Genomic DNA, 17,739 nt, shown 5'->3' with positions numbered 1-17,739 from the left:
TTAGCATTCTAAAGGAAGTAGCTGAGAATAGTTCAGTATGTGAAGAAATGGTTACAAATAATTGGGTTTTCTGTTCCACTGCATAGACTGTTTTGATGGGAAGATGTGCCCAGGCTCCCACAGAAATACCCACTTCTGCTGCATTGGCATACAAAGGAGAAGGTTTGATATGCCACTTTGGAGAATGTACCCAGTAACTGGAAGAAATAATGGGTCTTAAAACTGAGGAAGGAACAGACCACCCTCTATGCTGTTGAGTAATATTTTGGCCTTGTGAAAAAAAATGGTGATATTTCCTCAATCAAGGGTGAATGTGGGAGAAGTACAAGGTTTTGTTGAGTTGGCACCCTGGAGATCTTTTCTGAAATGGAAAGGATCTTTTTGGACTGTGTTTCTGATGGCTTGGGACATAAGACCGAGGATAACACAGTAAACCTTGTTTACCTCCTTATCAAAAGACCAGACCTCTTCCTCCTCATCCATCTGAGAAGAAAGGTGGTCTGAGAGTATGTCATTGTCACAGCTTCTGCCTAGAACTTGTTGGAGTCAATGAGGCTGGAAAGTGCATCATCATCATCATTATATTCAGGATGCTCTGAGTTGGAGATCAGCTGGGCTGGGCATCACTCTGTCTCTTGACGGAGGGGGTATAGGAGCACTCTGCACGATGGTTCCTGTTTCACCATGAGTTACTCAGGGGAGACAAGAACATCTGTCTACCTAAGATTATGCTATACCTTCAGCCATCCAAGAGGGAGCCACCTGGTGAGGAGGTGATGGTATGACACGAGCTACAGCATTAATTCATCTGTAAGGGCAAAGCCCAGTGCACAATGGGGCATAATGGACCAAGGGCCCTTAGGTGAAGACCCTAGGTTCACAGGTATAATTGGGAAGTAGTGAAACACTAATGCAGTCCCCATCCCTAGCTGGGGTCCTGTGTATGGATTGCAAATCCTGCAAAGTGTGGGATGGAGAAGGTTGGAAAGGGGGAAGCTCGGTCCTTACATTGCCCCCATACCATGAGGCCAAAGAGTGTTAGAGAAGCTATCATGTTCAACTGATTTATCACTGTGTGCCTCATGGGTGTGGTGTTCTGCATAATAACAATAATAACAAAAAATAATAATAATAATGACCTTATTTAAACAGGGTAACACAATTAGCTAAGAACTAATCTACCTTGAGGCCCTCATACAAAGGAATTTATTTTAGCTGGGTTTTGAGCACTAAAACAGATTAGCTATGCAGTAATGGCAGAATATGCAATTGCTGCTATTTAACCATGATTCAGGGAAATTAGGTCAATGAACCCTTCATAATTTTTTAATGGGTCCATATCAGATTCTGATGTGTAAATATCTTACACAATGACCAATTTTCTTGTTTTATAAAAGTATATTTTCTTATTTTCTTTTTTCTACATCATTTCACACTTTATGCAATTTATAATACAGAAAGGTTACACTGAAACAAAGTACCTTGAAAGGCACGTTATAGATCAACCCCAAGATTAGTCCTCTATGAAGACAGCTGAAACTTTTGTCCAGAAACCACTTTTTATCTTTCAGTCCCAATGACATTAACATTTGACCCTGAAATCAATTGCTTTCTTCCTTACTCAAAGTGCAAGCCATCTACAGTATAAAAGTCTGTTAACTCTAGATGATGGAGAATAACAATACTGAATGATTGCAATTTACCTTCTTTCACAGCTGGTTAGCCAGCCTCTGTTCAATTATGTTTTCATTTTCTTCAAAGTTCTGAACAGTCATTCAGTTTGCTATGCAGACTCATAATATCATGTATTAGTGATTCACCTCATGCCTGGTGACAATTCCCAAATACTATCACTACACTTATTCATGGTATTGCCATTATTTCAAGAAATCATTTTTTTAAATTTTAATAACATTCTTACTGTGAATGAAAGGCATGCCATGATACTATCTACTGAATTTTACAATTCATATTTCACACCTTTAGCATCTAAATCAACCATCATGGTTTGTTTTTTATTGGGTGTACAAAAGTAATTCCAAATTAAACCCTGAGTGAGCACTTTCAGGTTTCTGCATGTTCAAATTTGTAAAGCCACAAGGACATTCTCAGTTCTCTGAACACACAATTATTGCCTGAAGGATGAAGGAGATTTTTAAAATGTTGAAGTTGTTTCCATGTGTCTTGCATGGTTTTAAGAAACAACAAGCAAAGGGACAATTGGCTCAACAAAAAGAAACATTACCATCTTTCCATTCTCTTGTTGATGGATTGATAATTCCAAACAATTCATCATTGGTGACAGCTTTTGGATCCAAATCAATAGCAGTTGGTTTTCTGCCCAAATTTTTGTAGGTTCTGTAGAGTGTGGTCCAAACACAGCTTTTTCCAGTTCCTGCATTTCCCAAACAGAAGACAGAGTGGCGCACTTCAAATAACTCCATTAGCTGAACAACCTGATTTAAAAACATAGAAACATGGAAGTCATTAATTAACCTTTAATTTCACCAACAGTTACTGCATTTTTATAATCAGAAACTAGGATAGTAATGTTCTGAATCCAATGTATCAACCTCTTCTCACTCTAAACAAGTGATTTGTTAATAGTTGTTTACATGATCCATTCCTTCTTGCATATATTTACCATTACAATTTGAATTTGATGCTTCCTATTTACAATATATACAGTTAAAACAAAGTGTGACAATAGATATTTTAAGCTTTCTATTCACATTTCCTTCTTGCTTCTTCACTACCTTTTTTCACATGCAAAAGTAGCATTTATGCAAATTAAGAAATATATTTATTGGAAAAAAGATATGCCTGAATGAGAACATTTTAATCTTATGGCAGGATTTCTGGGCTTGAGAAAATCTAAATTTTAAGACATAACTTTGCAGCATGACCCATGAGCAGAAGTAATGGAGACAGAAAATAATCCCATAAAATGCAGTCGATAATTCATAGCTATAGGCAGTGCACATGCACAGACTGGAAATAAAAATGTAGTAAAAATGGATCTTACCAGGTATTATGCTCATCATAACATTAAAGATCTAAAACCTCACTCACTTTTGCAGCTCCCCAAGTCAATGACAAGATTTTCGAGAGAGCCACAATGGCGGTCATGTTGGATGAAGAATATGCACCATTTCTTTTGATAGCAACCATACATCATTAAAAGAGTTTTGTCAGGTTTCAAGATTATCCCAATGGATTAAGAAAACCGATGATAACAAGTGTCACATGGACAAATGACTAGCTAAGGCATTAACTTTCCTAAACTTTTAACCAGTATAACTAAACATTAGAATCACTAATATAGTAAACACATTCAAATTTGTACAACCATACATATTATGGTAAACAGGATGTTTTAGTAATTCACATAACATCAAAATGGCAAAATTTAAACACAAATTACCTTAAGGATGAAACTATCTTCAGGTTGATAATGTTGATCCAGGGTTGCCTGTCGAACATGTTTTTCAAATTCTGGGTCTCTCTTTCTTGGAACATCCATTGCTGGGAACAAGTCCCCAATGAGGCCCATGAAGACTGGCGTGTCATCAGTCACAATCTTTGGAATGTTGAAATCTCTCAAGGCTCGCATAAGCACCTGTATCAATTTCATGACACAATAAAGTGCAATTTGCCCACAATCTGCCTTTTCTTAAAATGTTTTTTTAATTCTACAATGCACATATGCATGCAAATATATATGCCATGTCAGCTAAAATAATATCTAAGATATACAATAATGCCATATTGCTGACATCAGAAATATGGATTATGCAATATCTATCTCTAAACAATCATACGATTTGTAATTGATTTTTAGAGAAACGGCAATGCACCTATAGACCTCACATATGGCTTAATCGACAGGGACTGTTCTTCATATGTTTTACTAATGAGTAAGAAAGAATATAATGTCAAGATTTCAACATCAAAAAACTTTATTGCTGCATTCTTTTTCACGCTGATCAGCTGGCAATATTCTCTAATACACTTATACAATATCTTTTGATTTCTTCAGCTGGCTTATGAAGCCAACAAAAGGATCTGTGGAGTTAGGAGCAAACATTTGTCTGGAACTTGAATATTTAGCTTTTAGCTCAACTTACTCTATCAATCATCTTGCTACCAGAAAGGGAGAGACTTTCAAAATGTTCAAAAATGAAAATCTATTGATTAAATGGGCTAAAGAGACGTTGTTGTTGTTGTTGTTGGGTTTAACACCATTTTTCAGCACACGATAGGCTATACATGGCGGCCAGTATTAATGTTGGAGGAAGAACCCAGGAAAACCCCCGAAAGAACCTGGGACCCACGAGAAGCTACTAACAAGCTTTCTCACATACCCACATTGGCCGAATCCGAGACTCGAACCCATGCAGACAGAGGTGAGATGGCAGTAAGCTGTAATGGAGAGCGCTTTAGACTACTCGGGGCCCCTTTAAGAGACGTTTCACCCAGAACAGTTCAATGATATAATTAAACTTTATTAAATATAACACCAATGTCAAATCAGTTCTTCCTCTTATTTTATGATTGCCCAATTTAACATGCATATCCTGATTTTATGGAGCCATTAAATTACACAGTCATGGCTATCTGTCATGCAAGTAGCCACGGCAGTTCAGGTGTTTGAGGGTCAGACCATACATGTGACTGAACAGAGAGGTCAGCTCAAGAGAATTGCAGAATCTGGTCCAAATAATAATAATAATAATAACAATAATAATAACCATTTGGTCAACTGACCAATCTTGCATAAGGCCTTCTACAATTACATGTATGTATGTATGTATGTATGTATATATGTATGCATGCATGTATATATATGCATTCATGTGTGTGTATATATATTTATATATATATAATATGCAAAATATTTACAAGATGAGGTGCCATTAGACAACAAATGCTATTAAAAATTTAAACAACCAATCTATTGCTACAATAGAATGTGCACATGGCCTTTAGTACAAGTACATACAGGAGTCATGGAAAGAAAAATAGTAAACAAGTGTTTTGACTTCAAACCTGAGAAGGGTTTTCACTGACCGGACTTTTAACATACAAATGGACAAAAATGGCAACTCCTGAAGAAATGACCATTCCTTTTAGAACATTACAACATACACATGATTTCATCACATCAGCCATCACAGTAATTTATTGCCTTTTATCATGTCCTTTTATAGAATACAATTATTTTAACCTTTCTTAGTAGATCTTTGACTGCATTATATTTGTGACATTCCAAATCATTAGCAAATTATGTAATTATTAATGAATTCAGGCTTCCTCTGGAGTCAGCATGAATTTTCATTTTAATACAAACTGCTCTTAGTATAACTCTTTTCTTTCACAACAATATTTGTTCAATTTGTTTAGTGAGTCTGAAAAACATTATCTGGACAAAAGATCTAAAAGATCTGCTACCAGAAACAATAGATTACTCAGCTACAAAGTTGGTAAACAGAATCTCTGCATGTGTAACTTCATCTACATTTGATGCAGACTCCACAAACACTGAGTTCAGTGATGGCATATTTGCTGTCGACTTCAATATGCTTTTGTGAGATGGGGTTTCTGCACAATGTGTTTTGTCATTCTTCCTACTAAGGCAGACTTTTAAACAGACTTTACAATAATGGCAGAATGAATAACCATGTCTCACTGAACTTGACTCGAACTCTAAAATTCCTGCGTACATCCATCATTGATTTTGCAATGGGAGATAATGTATACTTATTTATTATATGCTCATTTTTTTCTCCATTAACTTTACATTGTCAGAATTGTGCAGTATTTTACAATATTGCACCCACATTCACTTCATACTGCACTCACATGTGCCCAATAGTGTATAGGAACTACTTTGTAAACAAATCATGTACACTCACGAAGCAGACACTTTACGTTCTGGTTTGTTTCTAAATGAACTAAAGAAAAGGTTTCTTGGACTGCCACAAACCAGCTGCTTTGCCACATTCCGCATTAACTTTTTTGATACAATGTTTCGGATTTAGGCTAGCGATAGATGCCAGACAGTCATCAAATAGCTAGGTCCCTGCAAATAACATGCAAGTGACAAGACATAAATTGTCTTCTTTAGCTGGTAATAAGAATGTCAAAAAATATACTTACAGTTTTACATCCTGAATTTCCTCAAAATATATTCTCTTAGTTCTGCAAATCCAAATTACATCAGCCATGTCATGGGTTCTCAAACTTGATTACACATTTCTAAATTGTACAGTAATTTTGACTATATTCCAAGTGCAATTACATCCTCCTTACTGAACTCAAAATGAAATAAACATATTCCATAGCATCTTTTTAATAATTGCAATGGAAAGACTTAATATTTTTCCCACACTATGATTTCAAAGATTCAATGACAGAACAGAAATACACCTGTATATGTCAACACGCTGCTCCCTCACTGCTGAAATCAGATGTACTTCATGTAGAATTAACACAGATAAATCCAGTCATTATCACAAAATTTAGCAGAATCGACAAAAATACCAAAATCTATTCATGCCCGACTAAATGGAAAAGTTGTGGCAATGCGCATTCATTCACAATATGAATCTAAATTACAATTTTAAGTAGACCAAAACACCATTTTCTTTCGAAAGGGATCTCTAGCCGGCAACTAAGTTATTTGAGCATTAATAATGTTGTTGTGTACTGACGAATCTGTGCCTGTGTATTTAGTTTAGAATACGGCATAAATCCAGTTACTTTGTTTCTTGTAATGTATTTTCGTTTATATAATTAAGCCTTAGGTAGAACAAGAAAATGAGCATATAATAAAAAGGTTACTGCATTTGTATGGGAAAATATGAATTTGTTGTGTCGGATGGACATACTGCCCTCCAAAGGATGTACAGTGTATCCAACCAAAAAATGAGTTCATATTTTTACATACAAATGCAGTAACCTATAAATATTGCCATAAACATCAAAGATTGAAACCAAATTGACCCTGTTTTATGCCTTTTGAACTCTTTCGTAATCCAACCATAATCCATTAATATCTTTCATCATTTCCAGTTTACTTCTGCTCTCATACATCATAATTTTTCTTGACAAACTTTAAATATAGAAGCATAAGAATCAAAGAGTTAAATCTTTTAAGCTGCTTGAACTCTTCAGTAATCCAATTATAATCCATTCAAGCCTTTAATCCTTCCCGAATTACTTCTGATCAAACATTGCATAATCCATTGATTACTGTTAGGTTATTGACTGTTAATTTATCTAATGTCAATTAGCAATTGAAGTGTCATGCTCACCCAGCATAAACTAGTTCATGATCACATGCAGTCTGAACTGCAAACATACTATACAAGAAACAAGGTGTGGAAAAAATAATATGTTCTGGATTTGTTAAATAATAATTTCATGTTCATGGGAGATTTCAGCGAGAGACAGGGAGACACCCCTCATCTTGGTAGAAAATGTCAGACCTGTACTCAATGGTTCAATACCTGTCCAGGCTAGCCCAAGTTGATATCCTGTGTGTGTCCTTGGGAAAGTTGCTTAGATTCCATTTTCTAGGCATGATAAAGCCATTAACATGTTAAACTGGTACCATTATAAACCATCCAGCCAGCAATTATCTGTCATGTACTTGAAGCCACACTGAACAAAAAAAATGAGTCTCTTAAGGCCATCCTGGATGATCTTCTGGTTTAAATAACCTTTTTTCCTATTCTGTTTGAAATATAAACAAATTTACATTGTCGGGATAAGTCTGTGATGCAGGAGTGGCAATGCATATTTATCTACATTAGGAAATTAATTGCTTATCATTCCTCTAGATGGTCTATACTGTGAGCAATGCTGTGTTTTACAAACACAGATCTTTTTAATTTATGCTAGTTCTACTGATCATAGACTGCAGAGTCTACACAATTCAAATGCTGCAATCAAAACGTATACAACGTAAAACACTGGCACCACAGAAACAAAGTGTGCCCAATGTTTGTTTCCACTTGCATGGCTGGTCAATGCAGATTCCCCCATTGTTCAAATATCAATGTGCTTTTTTACATGTAAAGTTTGACAATTCTGGCATAAACATACCTTGAGAAATAAACTTCAAACACAACGTCTAACAAGTCATTTAATTATGAAGACAGGTCAAGATAACCTACCATTGTGATGAGTCTAATACTGATCTAGAAGCATTCCCTTGCCAATTTTCATACATCTACATACAACAGAACCTATTAGGTCATGAGCTAAATGCCAAACTTAACCTAAGCCAGTCAAATGTGAAATACAGGTCACTGTGACATTCTTTTGCTGTTAAGCGTACGATAAAAAGAGATGCATATGATCATCTAGTTTTATGATTATAGCATGACACAAGCTTAATAAATCAACTCAAAATACAACATTTTACCAATGTCAGTGAAACAAAAAATACAGGTCACACTGGCCCACATCTGAGATGAGGGTATAGTACTGATCAAGATGCATCTGTGCACTAACTTTTAATGGATTTAGGTATAGCAGAATATATACAATGTGCAAAAAAAACCAATATAACTGGTCATGAACACAACTGCAAATATTTGCCTAGGCCAGTAAAATATGAAAGAGTGTTCACAATGACCTCCTTTGTGGTAAGGGGGCGGTACTAAGAGGTAATCATATAGTCCTGTGATCCTATCATGAACATAACTTGAAAAAAAAATATAAACAATGAAACTTTGTGAGTGAACAGTGAAATATAGGTCAGTGACCTACATTTGTGATAAAGGAGTAGTGCTTGTCAAGATGCATCCCTTCACCAAGTTTCACAATGCCAGATATACCTGTATTTAAACTGTGCAAAAGAACCAGAACTAAATGCAAAACTTGACCAAAAATATAAAACCAATGTACATGTTTGTACCAATTCAGCTTAGCCCACTCCACTGAGGGGAAAGGTGATATGAAACTTACTGTAATCTACTGCCTAGCAAATTGAAGAAATAGTGGCCGACATTCAATATGGTGTACATATGCTGTTATCATTGTTGAAACCAAGGCCAACACAGCAGGTAGTACAACAGCTTACCTCTACTTTGTAGAGATTAGCTCAATATGATCCCAAACATTTTTTTACAAATAATTTTCAAGAACTTTAAAAATAATATGAAAAATTACAAGGACTTCAAGGCCTCAATGACTTTCAAAAGCCAAACTCCACTCTTGTCAAAGTTTTCAAGAAGTGTATAAACTTTGCATAATTATGAATGGAAGGACACGACTAAATTAAGCTGACCCTCTGCATGCAATGAGGAAGACACAATAAACTCTATTATTTTCATTCTTGATCATTGTAAAGATACCTGATCTTCTGGTCTGTTTGGATCCCCTCTTTTCAAAGAACCTGCCACTACAAGCACAGATTTGATGGCACGCAGACCCCAGTCATAGTGGTCCTGCAGAACACATATAAAATATTAGACATAACATTAATAAATGTCAAATCAGTGTTTATAAAATACGACCTACATCATATTGTTTGAGCCTCTGGATTAGGTCCCAATGTGAAAGGACAACCTCAGTTGATTATATAATACCCGATGTGTACAGTGGTCCCCTTCATGAACGGACCCCCTTGACCAGTGGCCACCCACTCTTTATGGCCAGATTCCCTTGGCACCAATGAGATTGTGTTTAAAAGTACCCCTCAAGAAAGGCTACCCCTCTAACATAACCAGTGGCCATCATATTAGTGCACAAATGTAAAATTTACTCCTCCCAAGTGGCCACATTTTATTCTCAATATGTGTCCAGTACCAACATTTAATTATGGTAAGGTAAGTAATCCGAATACCTTTCATGATGTCTGTTTCTGGATGTCACGTTTGCATTACTGAAAGAAGTCTTGGCTAAAGTTCATATAACATTAAGGTCATTATTATATCATTAACATCAATGATTGCAGGAAATGAGGTCATCAATGTTTTGACACAGCTTTGGGCAAGAAACAGATTTCAGGTGGGATTTTAAAGCAGATTTCACTTAAAGACTAAATTCTACTAACTAATCTTTTGCAGATTCAGGATTCACTAAAGTTTTGGCAAGATTTCACAAATATTTTATTAAATTTTTGCTGAAATTTCATTGAATTACCAGTGAAATTTCAGAGTTACTAAGTCAAGAGTAGTAACTAAATTATGTAATTTCAGTAATTGTTCACTGACATCTCAAAAGCTTTCAAATGAAATAGTAGATACAAATTATACAGCATGTTATTAACCACTGTAATACAGTAGAAAATGTCTTGAAAGACCACCTCTTTTGCCAAAATATTATGGTCTCTCAAGACAGGTGGTCTCTCGTAACAGGTAACAATGCTACATAATCAATAAATTTGTGCATTGAGAGTGTGGTCTCTCAAGATAGTTTCTCAAATAGCACTGGTCTTTCAAAACAATATGTTTGAAACAAAATTATATAGCTGTTATATGACAAACTCAAGATATGGGACTTTACTGCAGACTGGACTTTGATGTACAAACTGTGATACTGCTGTGACTGCCTGAATGAGCCCTCAAACCACAAGCAGTCATGACAAATGTTTATCACGATATAATTAAACAGGTTTTACTCAGAATTTTAACACAACTATAATATCTGGCCAATATAAACAATAATATCACCCATGACATTGAAAGATGGTTCTACTTGTGGGCCATGAAAACAACTCTGCAAAAATATGACCCTATTTGATAGACATGGATATCTGGCCAACGTATCACTACCCCACCAATGATCTATATTATCCATCCTTAAATTCCAAAAGCAAATCAGTTTGGAATTGAGTAACTTCCAAATCCTTCTGGTCCAATTCCTTCTCATTTAACACATGAGACGTTTACTATTGTGTGGCAAAAATCTTAACAGGGTAGTACTGGCATTCAGTTTTCTTACAAAATGACCAATTAAGTTCCCATCAACTTTGTATCGTGCCATTCTCATTTCCACGTATTTTTCAAACTGTTATTCAAACTTTTATGTCCCACTTAAAAATTTTAAATGCCATTTTTGGATACCAAGCTTACTTTTATCAGTTTCCATTATGCGAAGATTCAATGGACAAGTAAAGTGTGAAGCTGCTATAACACTAATTCAGATATAACACTGTCATGGCATGGCTCCTGAAATTTCACATGCATGTATTATTCTTTTTGGTGAAAAATATTGTTTCTTCTTTAAAGTAGACAAAATAATGAGAAAAATGTTAACTATCATTCTGCAGGGAGAGATTGTGTTTGAAATTTATTATAAGATGATCATGTCACGGTGTCCAAAATTTCATATACATGTATTTTCTTGTACACAAAAAAAACCAGATTTTCTTCAAAATAAAAGTATGAAAAATAAGGTGTTAAAAGTTTATTTTGGGATCGCACTGGGCTTCAATAATGTCACAAAATGCGATTTGTTTTCCTATATGGCGACAAAATATACAATCTGGTGATTTACTTTTTGCAACAACATTGTTGGCTGTGAACTTGTGTACACAGTATTGGGCTTTGAGTGGAGAAATTCAAATGCACCATGAAAGGAAGCTGCAATGAAATCTGTATATTGTAACATAAACAAATCCTTTGCTCATACTGACAAATCATTTTAATGGTGCATTGTTATATCATAATCTGCTTATGCCAGACATCTGGCCCAAGTACCATATGCTGTGATAACACTCAAATAATCATGCTACTAGTCTACCTACAATGGACCAAACAATGACTATTTTCATAATGTACCTAGAAAAAAATAGTTCTACTGAGACTTCAAAGAAAACTGATTACCTCTGAAGCACTGATCATTCTGTATCAACACAAAACAAGTGAGTAAAAAGTTTCAGTCTCAATATTCTACAATTATTTGATGTTCCTACCAGCCCGTACAGAAATTTCTCATGGATTCCATATGGAATACTTCAGGAATCTGTATGAAAGAGATATAGACTGAAAAACTTCTGGAATCAGACAATTTATTCCATATCAATTCCATAAGTACTTCACAGCAAGTGAAAATTCCATATGAAATTAAGTTGCAACTTTAATCCAAAAGCACTTTTTCCCATATGGAAAGCAGGCTCATGTATTACAGCATCATGGAAAATACTCTCGGAAGAATTAATAACCTAAACTATCTGATTCAAATAGAAATATTGGTGGGAGTTAAGAGTACATGTATATGTCAATGTAGCTGATGTGGAAGGATGAATATATACTCATATAAATTTTAAGAAACACATCAGTTTTCTTTAATTTATTTACAGATGTTTAAAAAAAGACAAAGACATGACCAAAAAAGTAGAGAAAATGTAAACATGATCAGAAAATTAATATCTGGTAGTACAAGCATAGATGAATCTTGGGACTGAAAATTTGGTGCAAGGCGGATTTTGGGCTTGATCTAATGTTTACTCTGAAAATTAATTTTTTTGACTTCCTATTAAAATATGCTCTACAAAAACCATACCCTAGTGAAAATGTGACTTAAATTTCAGCAAAATCACTCAACATTTATTGACATTCACTCAAATGTCCTTTTTCACTAAAATTATGGTATTTCAGGAGATTTTACCAAAATTTCTGAAAATATCAGTGAAATTTTGTGTTTGAAATTTCACTGACTCTGCCTACCTTTCTGAAAATATCAGTGGGAATTTGTGATTTAAATTTCACTGAGAGTTTGTCAAAAATTCTAAAAATATAGTGATATTTTGTGATTGTAATATCACTGACATTTCAGTAAAAAATATCCATAAGATATAATAAAATTTATTTTTTGTTTCTTGTACAATCTGAATGACTTTCAGCAGCATTTATATTCCCTGTTTCTGATAGCTGTAATTGTGTTGTTTATTTTGGGCACAATAACTTCTTTCCACATCTTTCCATGTTATATTTCTTTATCAAAATTTGTTATTGTTGTTGTTGTATTTTTTTAAAACTTAAACTGGACTTAACTGCCCTCAAACAAGTTTTCTTGTTTCCTGTTTTAAGTCAGAATTTCGCTTTTCTCCTGACCTGAATCTGATTTTCCTCGATATGAACCATTTTTTTAATATCGTCTCCAAAACTTTTTTAAAAATATTGTCAATCCGATCCCATTCCGCAACGAACTTTCTAATAAGTATTTGTTCCGTTTATTATCTCAAGGATGATCGCTGTAAAGAGCTTTCTGATTGGTCAAAATTTTGTACTTGCCCAATGAATCATTGCGTAACAAAAACTAATGGGAATGCTAAACATGGCAATTTGAGCGGGATACGAGTTTGAATAACCATTTGAAAAATGTGCAGCAATGAGAACAGCTTGAATGCAAAGTCGATGGGAATGTAATTGGTCAGTCTGTAAGAAAACTGAACGCCAGGAATAGCATTTTGATTTTTGTGCCATAAAGAGCTTCACAGTAGCGGCTAACATGCTAAATAGGACAAGGAATTGAACCAGGATGATTTCAAAGTTATATAACTCAAAACTAATTAACTTCCAGAATGAATTTAAGGAGAAAATGTATATATCACTGGTGGGAATTGTTGCGAAATACCCATGTCTATCATAGATCGTCATATCTTTGCAGAATTTTCTTGGCCCACATGTAGAATCATCTTTCAATATCATGAGGCATTATTGTGTATATTATCAAAATATTCTAGGCGAGTTGGAATTCAGTGTAAAATAAGAGTACTTATATCATGATAAACGTTTGTCACGGCTGCTTATGGAACAAGGACTAATTCAAGAGACCACAACAGCATCATAGTTTGTACATTAATCAAAAATCAAGTCTGCAGTACAAGTGACATATGGCAGGTTCCTAGCATTTCTTCTTTTCATGTCTCAAATGGATGCTTTTCTGTAATTTTGCATTATTTTCACAGTTGAATTTTTCAATGCAGATTAATATTTTATATTTTATACATGTTTATGTGTTTACAGATGCCTGTGCATATATTCCAGGCCTGATACTTTGATTTTTAAAATCACTTAATTATTTAGTGTCAAGACAGATTCTTCACATCATGTTGTATATACTGTATATATTTTACATAACAGATAGAAGGCCTCAAGGTAGATTAGTTCTGTAACTAATTAAGTTACCTTCTCTAAATAAAGTCTTTATTATTATTATTATTATTAACTCCCATATCTCTTGCCTTGGATGTCATATAATTACAACATCTGTAAAAAAAAAAAAAAATCATGCAAACTTAATAACACCTTGGTTAATAAAGTCCTATTTAATTCATATTCATTATTAAAATTTGAAACCTTCTGAAATGTCTGAAAAACTATTGAAACTTCAGTAAACTACAACATAATGATCAAAATTTTAGTGAAATCTGACAAAAGTTTTAGTCAAATATTTGTAAAATCTCACCAAACTTTTCAGTGAAATGAAAAAGACTTAAGTGATGCCATCATGGATTTGGCTTTGTATGCGAGAAAGAAAATGAGGACAAGAAAAACCTAAATCTTATTTGATATGTCAAAATCAAATTTATGATCCATTTTAAAAATTATTGTAAATATTTATCATTGATTCCCAATAATGTCTAAGAATCATTAGGCAGTTTAATAGAAATCTGAAGCAGATTTTTTATGGTTTAGGCAGAAAAGGCTTAAAAAAACCTGTCTGAAATCCACCTTAAGTACACCTGGAAAATTTTGTATGGGACGAACTATTACCAAATTCCACATGAACTATTTACAAATTCCATATGGACCATTTACAAATTCCATATGCTACATCTGCCAATTCCATATGGACAATTCACAAATTCCATATGGAATACTGCCGAATTCCATATGGAATATTGCCAAATTCCATATGGAATTTTGATTTTATTCCATCTGGACAACCTACAGATCTCATGGACTAATTTACATATTCCATGAGATTTTCCATATGGAGTAAGTAAGGAATCCATAACATTTCCATATGTATACACTAAAATCCATAAGAGTGCTTCAGCTATAGAATAAAAATATCCATATGGATATTTCTGTAAAAGTACATATGGATTCCATATCCTATCCAAGTGGAAAATTTTGTATGGGAGAATAACAAAAAGGCATCTGTTTGGTCCTCCATAATTGTTCTTTAATAACACATGCACCCATCATCAAAGCAAGCTGACTACAATCTTCAATAAAAATAAAGCACCTTTCATCAAAGGATGTCAGCACCAAACTTAAATAAATGCAATGGAATCTGATGGATTGTTGCATTTTCCAAAGTACCTAGAAGACATTTACTGTATTGTGAAAGTTTCCTTTTTGCAGGAAAAATGTTTACACTTACGATTACTACCAATGACATCATAAACACAAATTAAATTTCTAATCTTTTGAAACCATAGATATCTGGCCATCATGTTAATTTTTAATTCGTTCACATGTTTCCCTATGAACAGCCTCATCCCATGGATAACCTCAGCAAAATGACAGCTTTCTACAACTGACCAAGATCTAGGCCAGCTTAAGTACATGTACACATAGCATGTAAACAACTATAGCCATGTGCTACTGATGACATTATCAGAGTGAAATGTTTAGTAACACGTTTGTTGACAATGGGATATAGATCGAACAAGGACTACCATATTTTATATATGTGCCATTGGTGTTTCTAATGGGATGTAACTGATACCTAAATTGTATAGCATGATCTATGCTTGAATTCATGGAGTTTGCACGTACATGTACAGTACTTAACACATTATGGACTGTATTAAACAAATGTAAGTTGTCATTATACAAGTGTATTTCAGACTATCTTTTGTCTGCATTTAATAAAAAGCCGACATTTTTATTTTTGCACCCACTTTTATTACACCCCCCTACCCAAGCCATCATTTTAGGATACAAGTATCATTTTTTACAGCTGACTTGGTTGGTTATAACAGTTCGAAAAGTAACATGGTTGGGTTTGATAGACCCCAACCACCGTGCTATAACTGGGTCATACTGTACAAGCTTTTCACCAATCAGAAAGTTCTTTTTTTAATTTTTATAACAATCATCTATTAAATAATATATGCAGTCAATTTTATTATAAAGATTGTTGCAGAATGGATCAGACAAACCATTATTTGAAAAAGAAATCAGATATCAGAGACAATATTAAAAAAATGGTCCATATCAAGGAAAATCAGATTCAGGTCAGGAGAAAAATGGATTTCTGCTTTAACATGGACAACAATCATGTTGTTTGAGGACAGTTAAATCCAAGTTAAAAAAGGAAAAGTAACAAGAAAAAAAATATAGTAGAAATAAGTTATTGTTCCCAAAATGAACAATAAAATTAGAGCTATCAAAATGGAAAATGTAAGTCTGCTGAAAATTGTTCAAAATTTTTAAACGCAATATCTCACTTATATTTTCAGACATTTTGGCAAAATCTCAGTGACACTTCACTCATTGGACTTTCAATCTATTAAATTTCTGAAGCTTCAAGTTCGAACATGTTGATTACGGCCAGATTGGACAACAGATAATAAAAAATATAAGAAAAGGACACTCATAGCAGGTTAACAGTCCAATTAATTATATAAATTCTTTTAAATACAAAATGAATTACTAATCAGCAATTTATCTATTTACTTAATTAGAATATAGACAAGAATCAAAACGTTATTTCTAAATATTGTCAGCAGACAAATTCCAAAATGAAGATAAATTTATTACATTTATTAAAAAATACTCCTTAATCATAAAATACCTTTTTCCATGTTGGCAATAAAAAGCTATGGGTAACAATGAACAAAAGTTCCAGTTCACAATCTATTCCCTCTTATTTACATGTAAAAACACATTTTAATTTCAAAGAATGATAGCAGTTTTATTTTGTTTTTAAAAATAGAAGCTTGTATTGTGATGCATCTTTTGTAAATGTCATAGAATTGTGCTTCTGGAATAGATGAATACTGTACATGCTGCACTGAATGATTGAGGGGTTAATAAAAATAGTATATGGTTATTTTTATATACTTCTAGAAAACAATTTTACAAGAAAACATTGCAACCACACTGCGTTTCTCAGTCTGTCCAGCTGATCCAGATCCAAATATAACTTATCTTGAGGCTGGACATCAGAATCTGTTGCAATCAGTGATGACCAGTCTGAATCATAGTCGGAATAAGAATCAGGATCCTCATCCAATGACTTGTCATCAACGATAATATGAGAACTAGACATAGCTCACTCACCCACCCCCCACCAACTAGGCTCTGGCATCCAAAGAGCAGTTTCTCATAAAATTAAGTTTGTGAAAAGATGAGCTCCAGTAGAGGATTGCTGGTAGCAAGATTCAATTCAGTCTTTTGTACAAGTCACTATATTTTAGAGCAGATTAAGAACTCTTTGTGAAAACAATATATAGGCCCTCATGGTTAGAATCTCCTACACAAATCTCAAATAAATGTGGCCAATTTTTTAAAAAGTTTTGAGCCATTCACAAATAGTATATGACATCAACATTAATAAAGAATACATTAACTTGTTTGTTGAAAACAAGTCACTGAAACATCTTACCTGTTTTGAAAGTAATTCTTTGCATAAGCTGTAGAGTGTGATGAACTTTCTTGCAAGAAGTCTAGCTTCAATGAAGCCCTCAGCGACCAGCATGATTTCACAGATCAGTTCAAAGTCTGGTACTACCATAGCACAAGGCCTATATAATGAGGATAA

The 17,739-nt window shown here is 34.1% G+C and overlaps 1 protein-coding gene across 1 annotated transcript in view; it reads right to left on the bottom strand.

Moving 5' to 3' along the window:
- The window catches only part of LOC149775161 (dynein beta chain, ciliary-like), a 315,340-nt gene that overhangs the window by 123,595 nt on the left and 174,006 nt on the right, over positions 1-17,739 (bottom strand). Inside the window, exons 25-28 of the mRNA XM_089944132.1 lie at positions 17,584-17,722; positions 9,366-9,458; positions 3,425-3,619; positions 2,246-2,456 (exon numbers count right to left, since the gene is read on the bottom strand). Coding sequence (XP_089800258.1) covers positions 2,246-2,456; positions 3,425-3,619; positions 9,366-9,458; positions 17,584-17,722 — 638 coding nt within the window. The remainder of the gene's footprint in view (positions 1-2,245; positions 2,457-3,424; positions 3,620-9,365; positions 9,459-17,583; positions 17,723-17,739) is intronic.

This window comes from Sinohyriopsis cumingii, chromosome 19 (assembly GCF_028554795.1).
Source record: "Sinohyriopsis cumingii isolate HCF-2022 chromosome 19, ASM2855479v2, whole genome shotgun sequence".
In the NCBI taxonomy this organism is placed as follows: domain Eukaryota; kingdom Metazoa; phylum Mollusca; class Bivalvia; order Unionida; family Unionidae; genus Sinohyriopsis; species Sinohyriopsis cumingii.
This window is presented reverse-complemented; position numbering and strand designations above follow the sequence as displayed.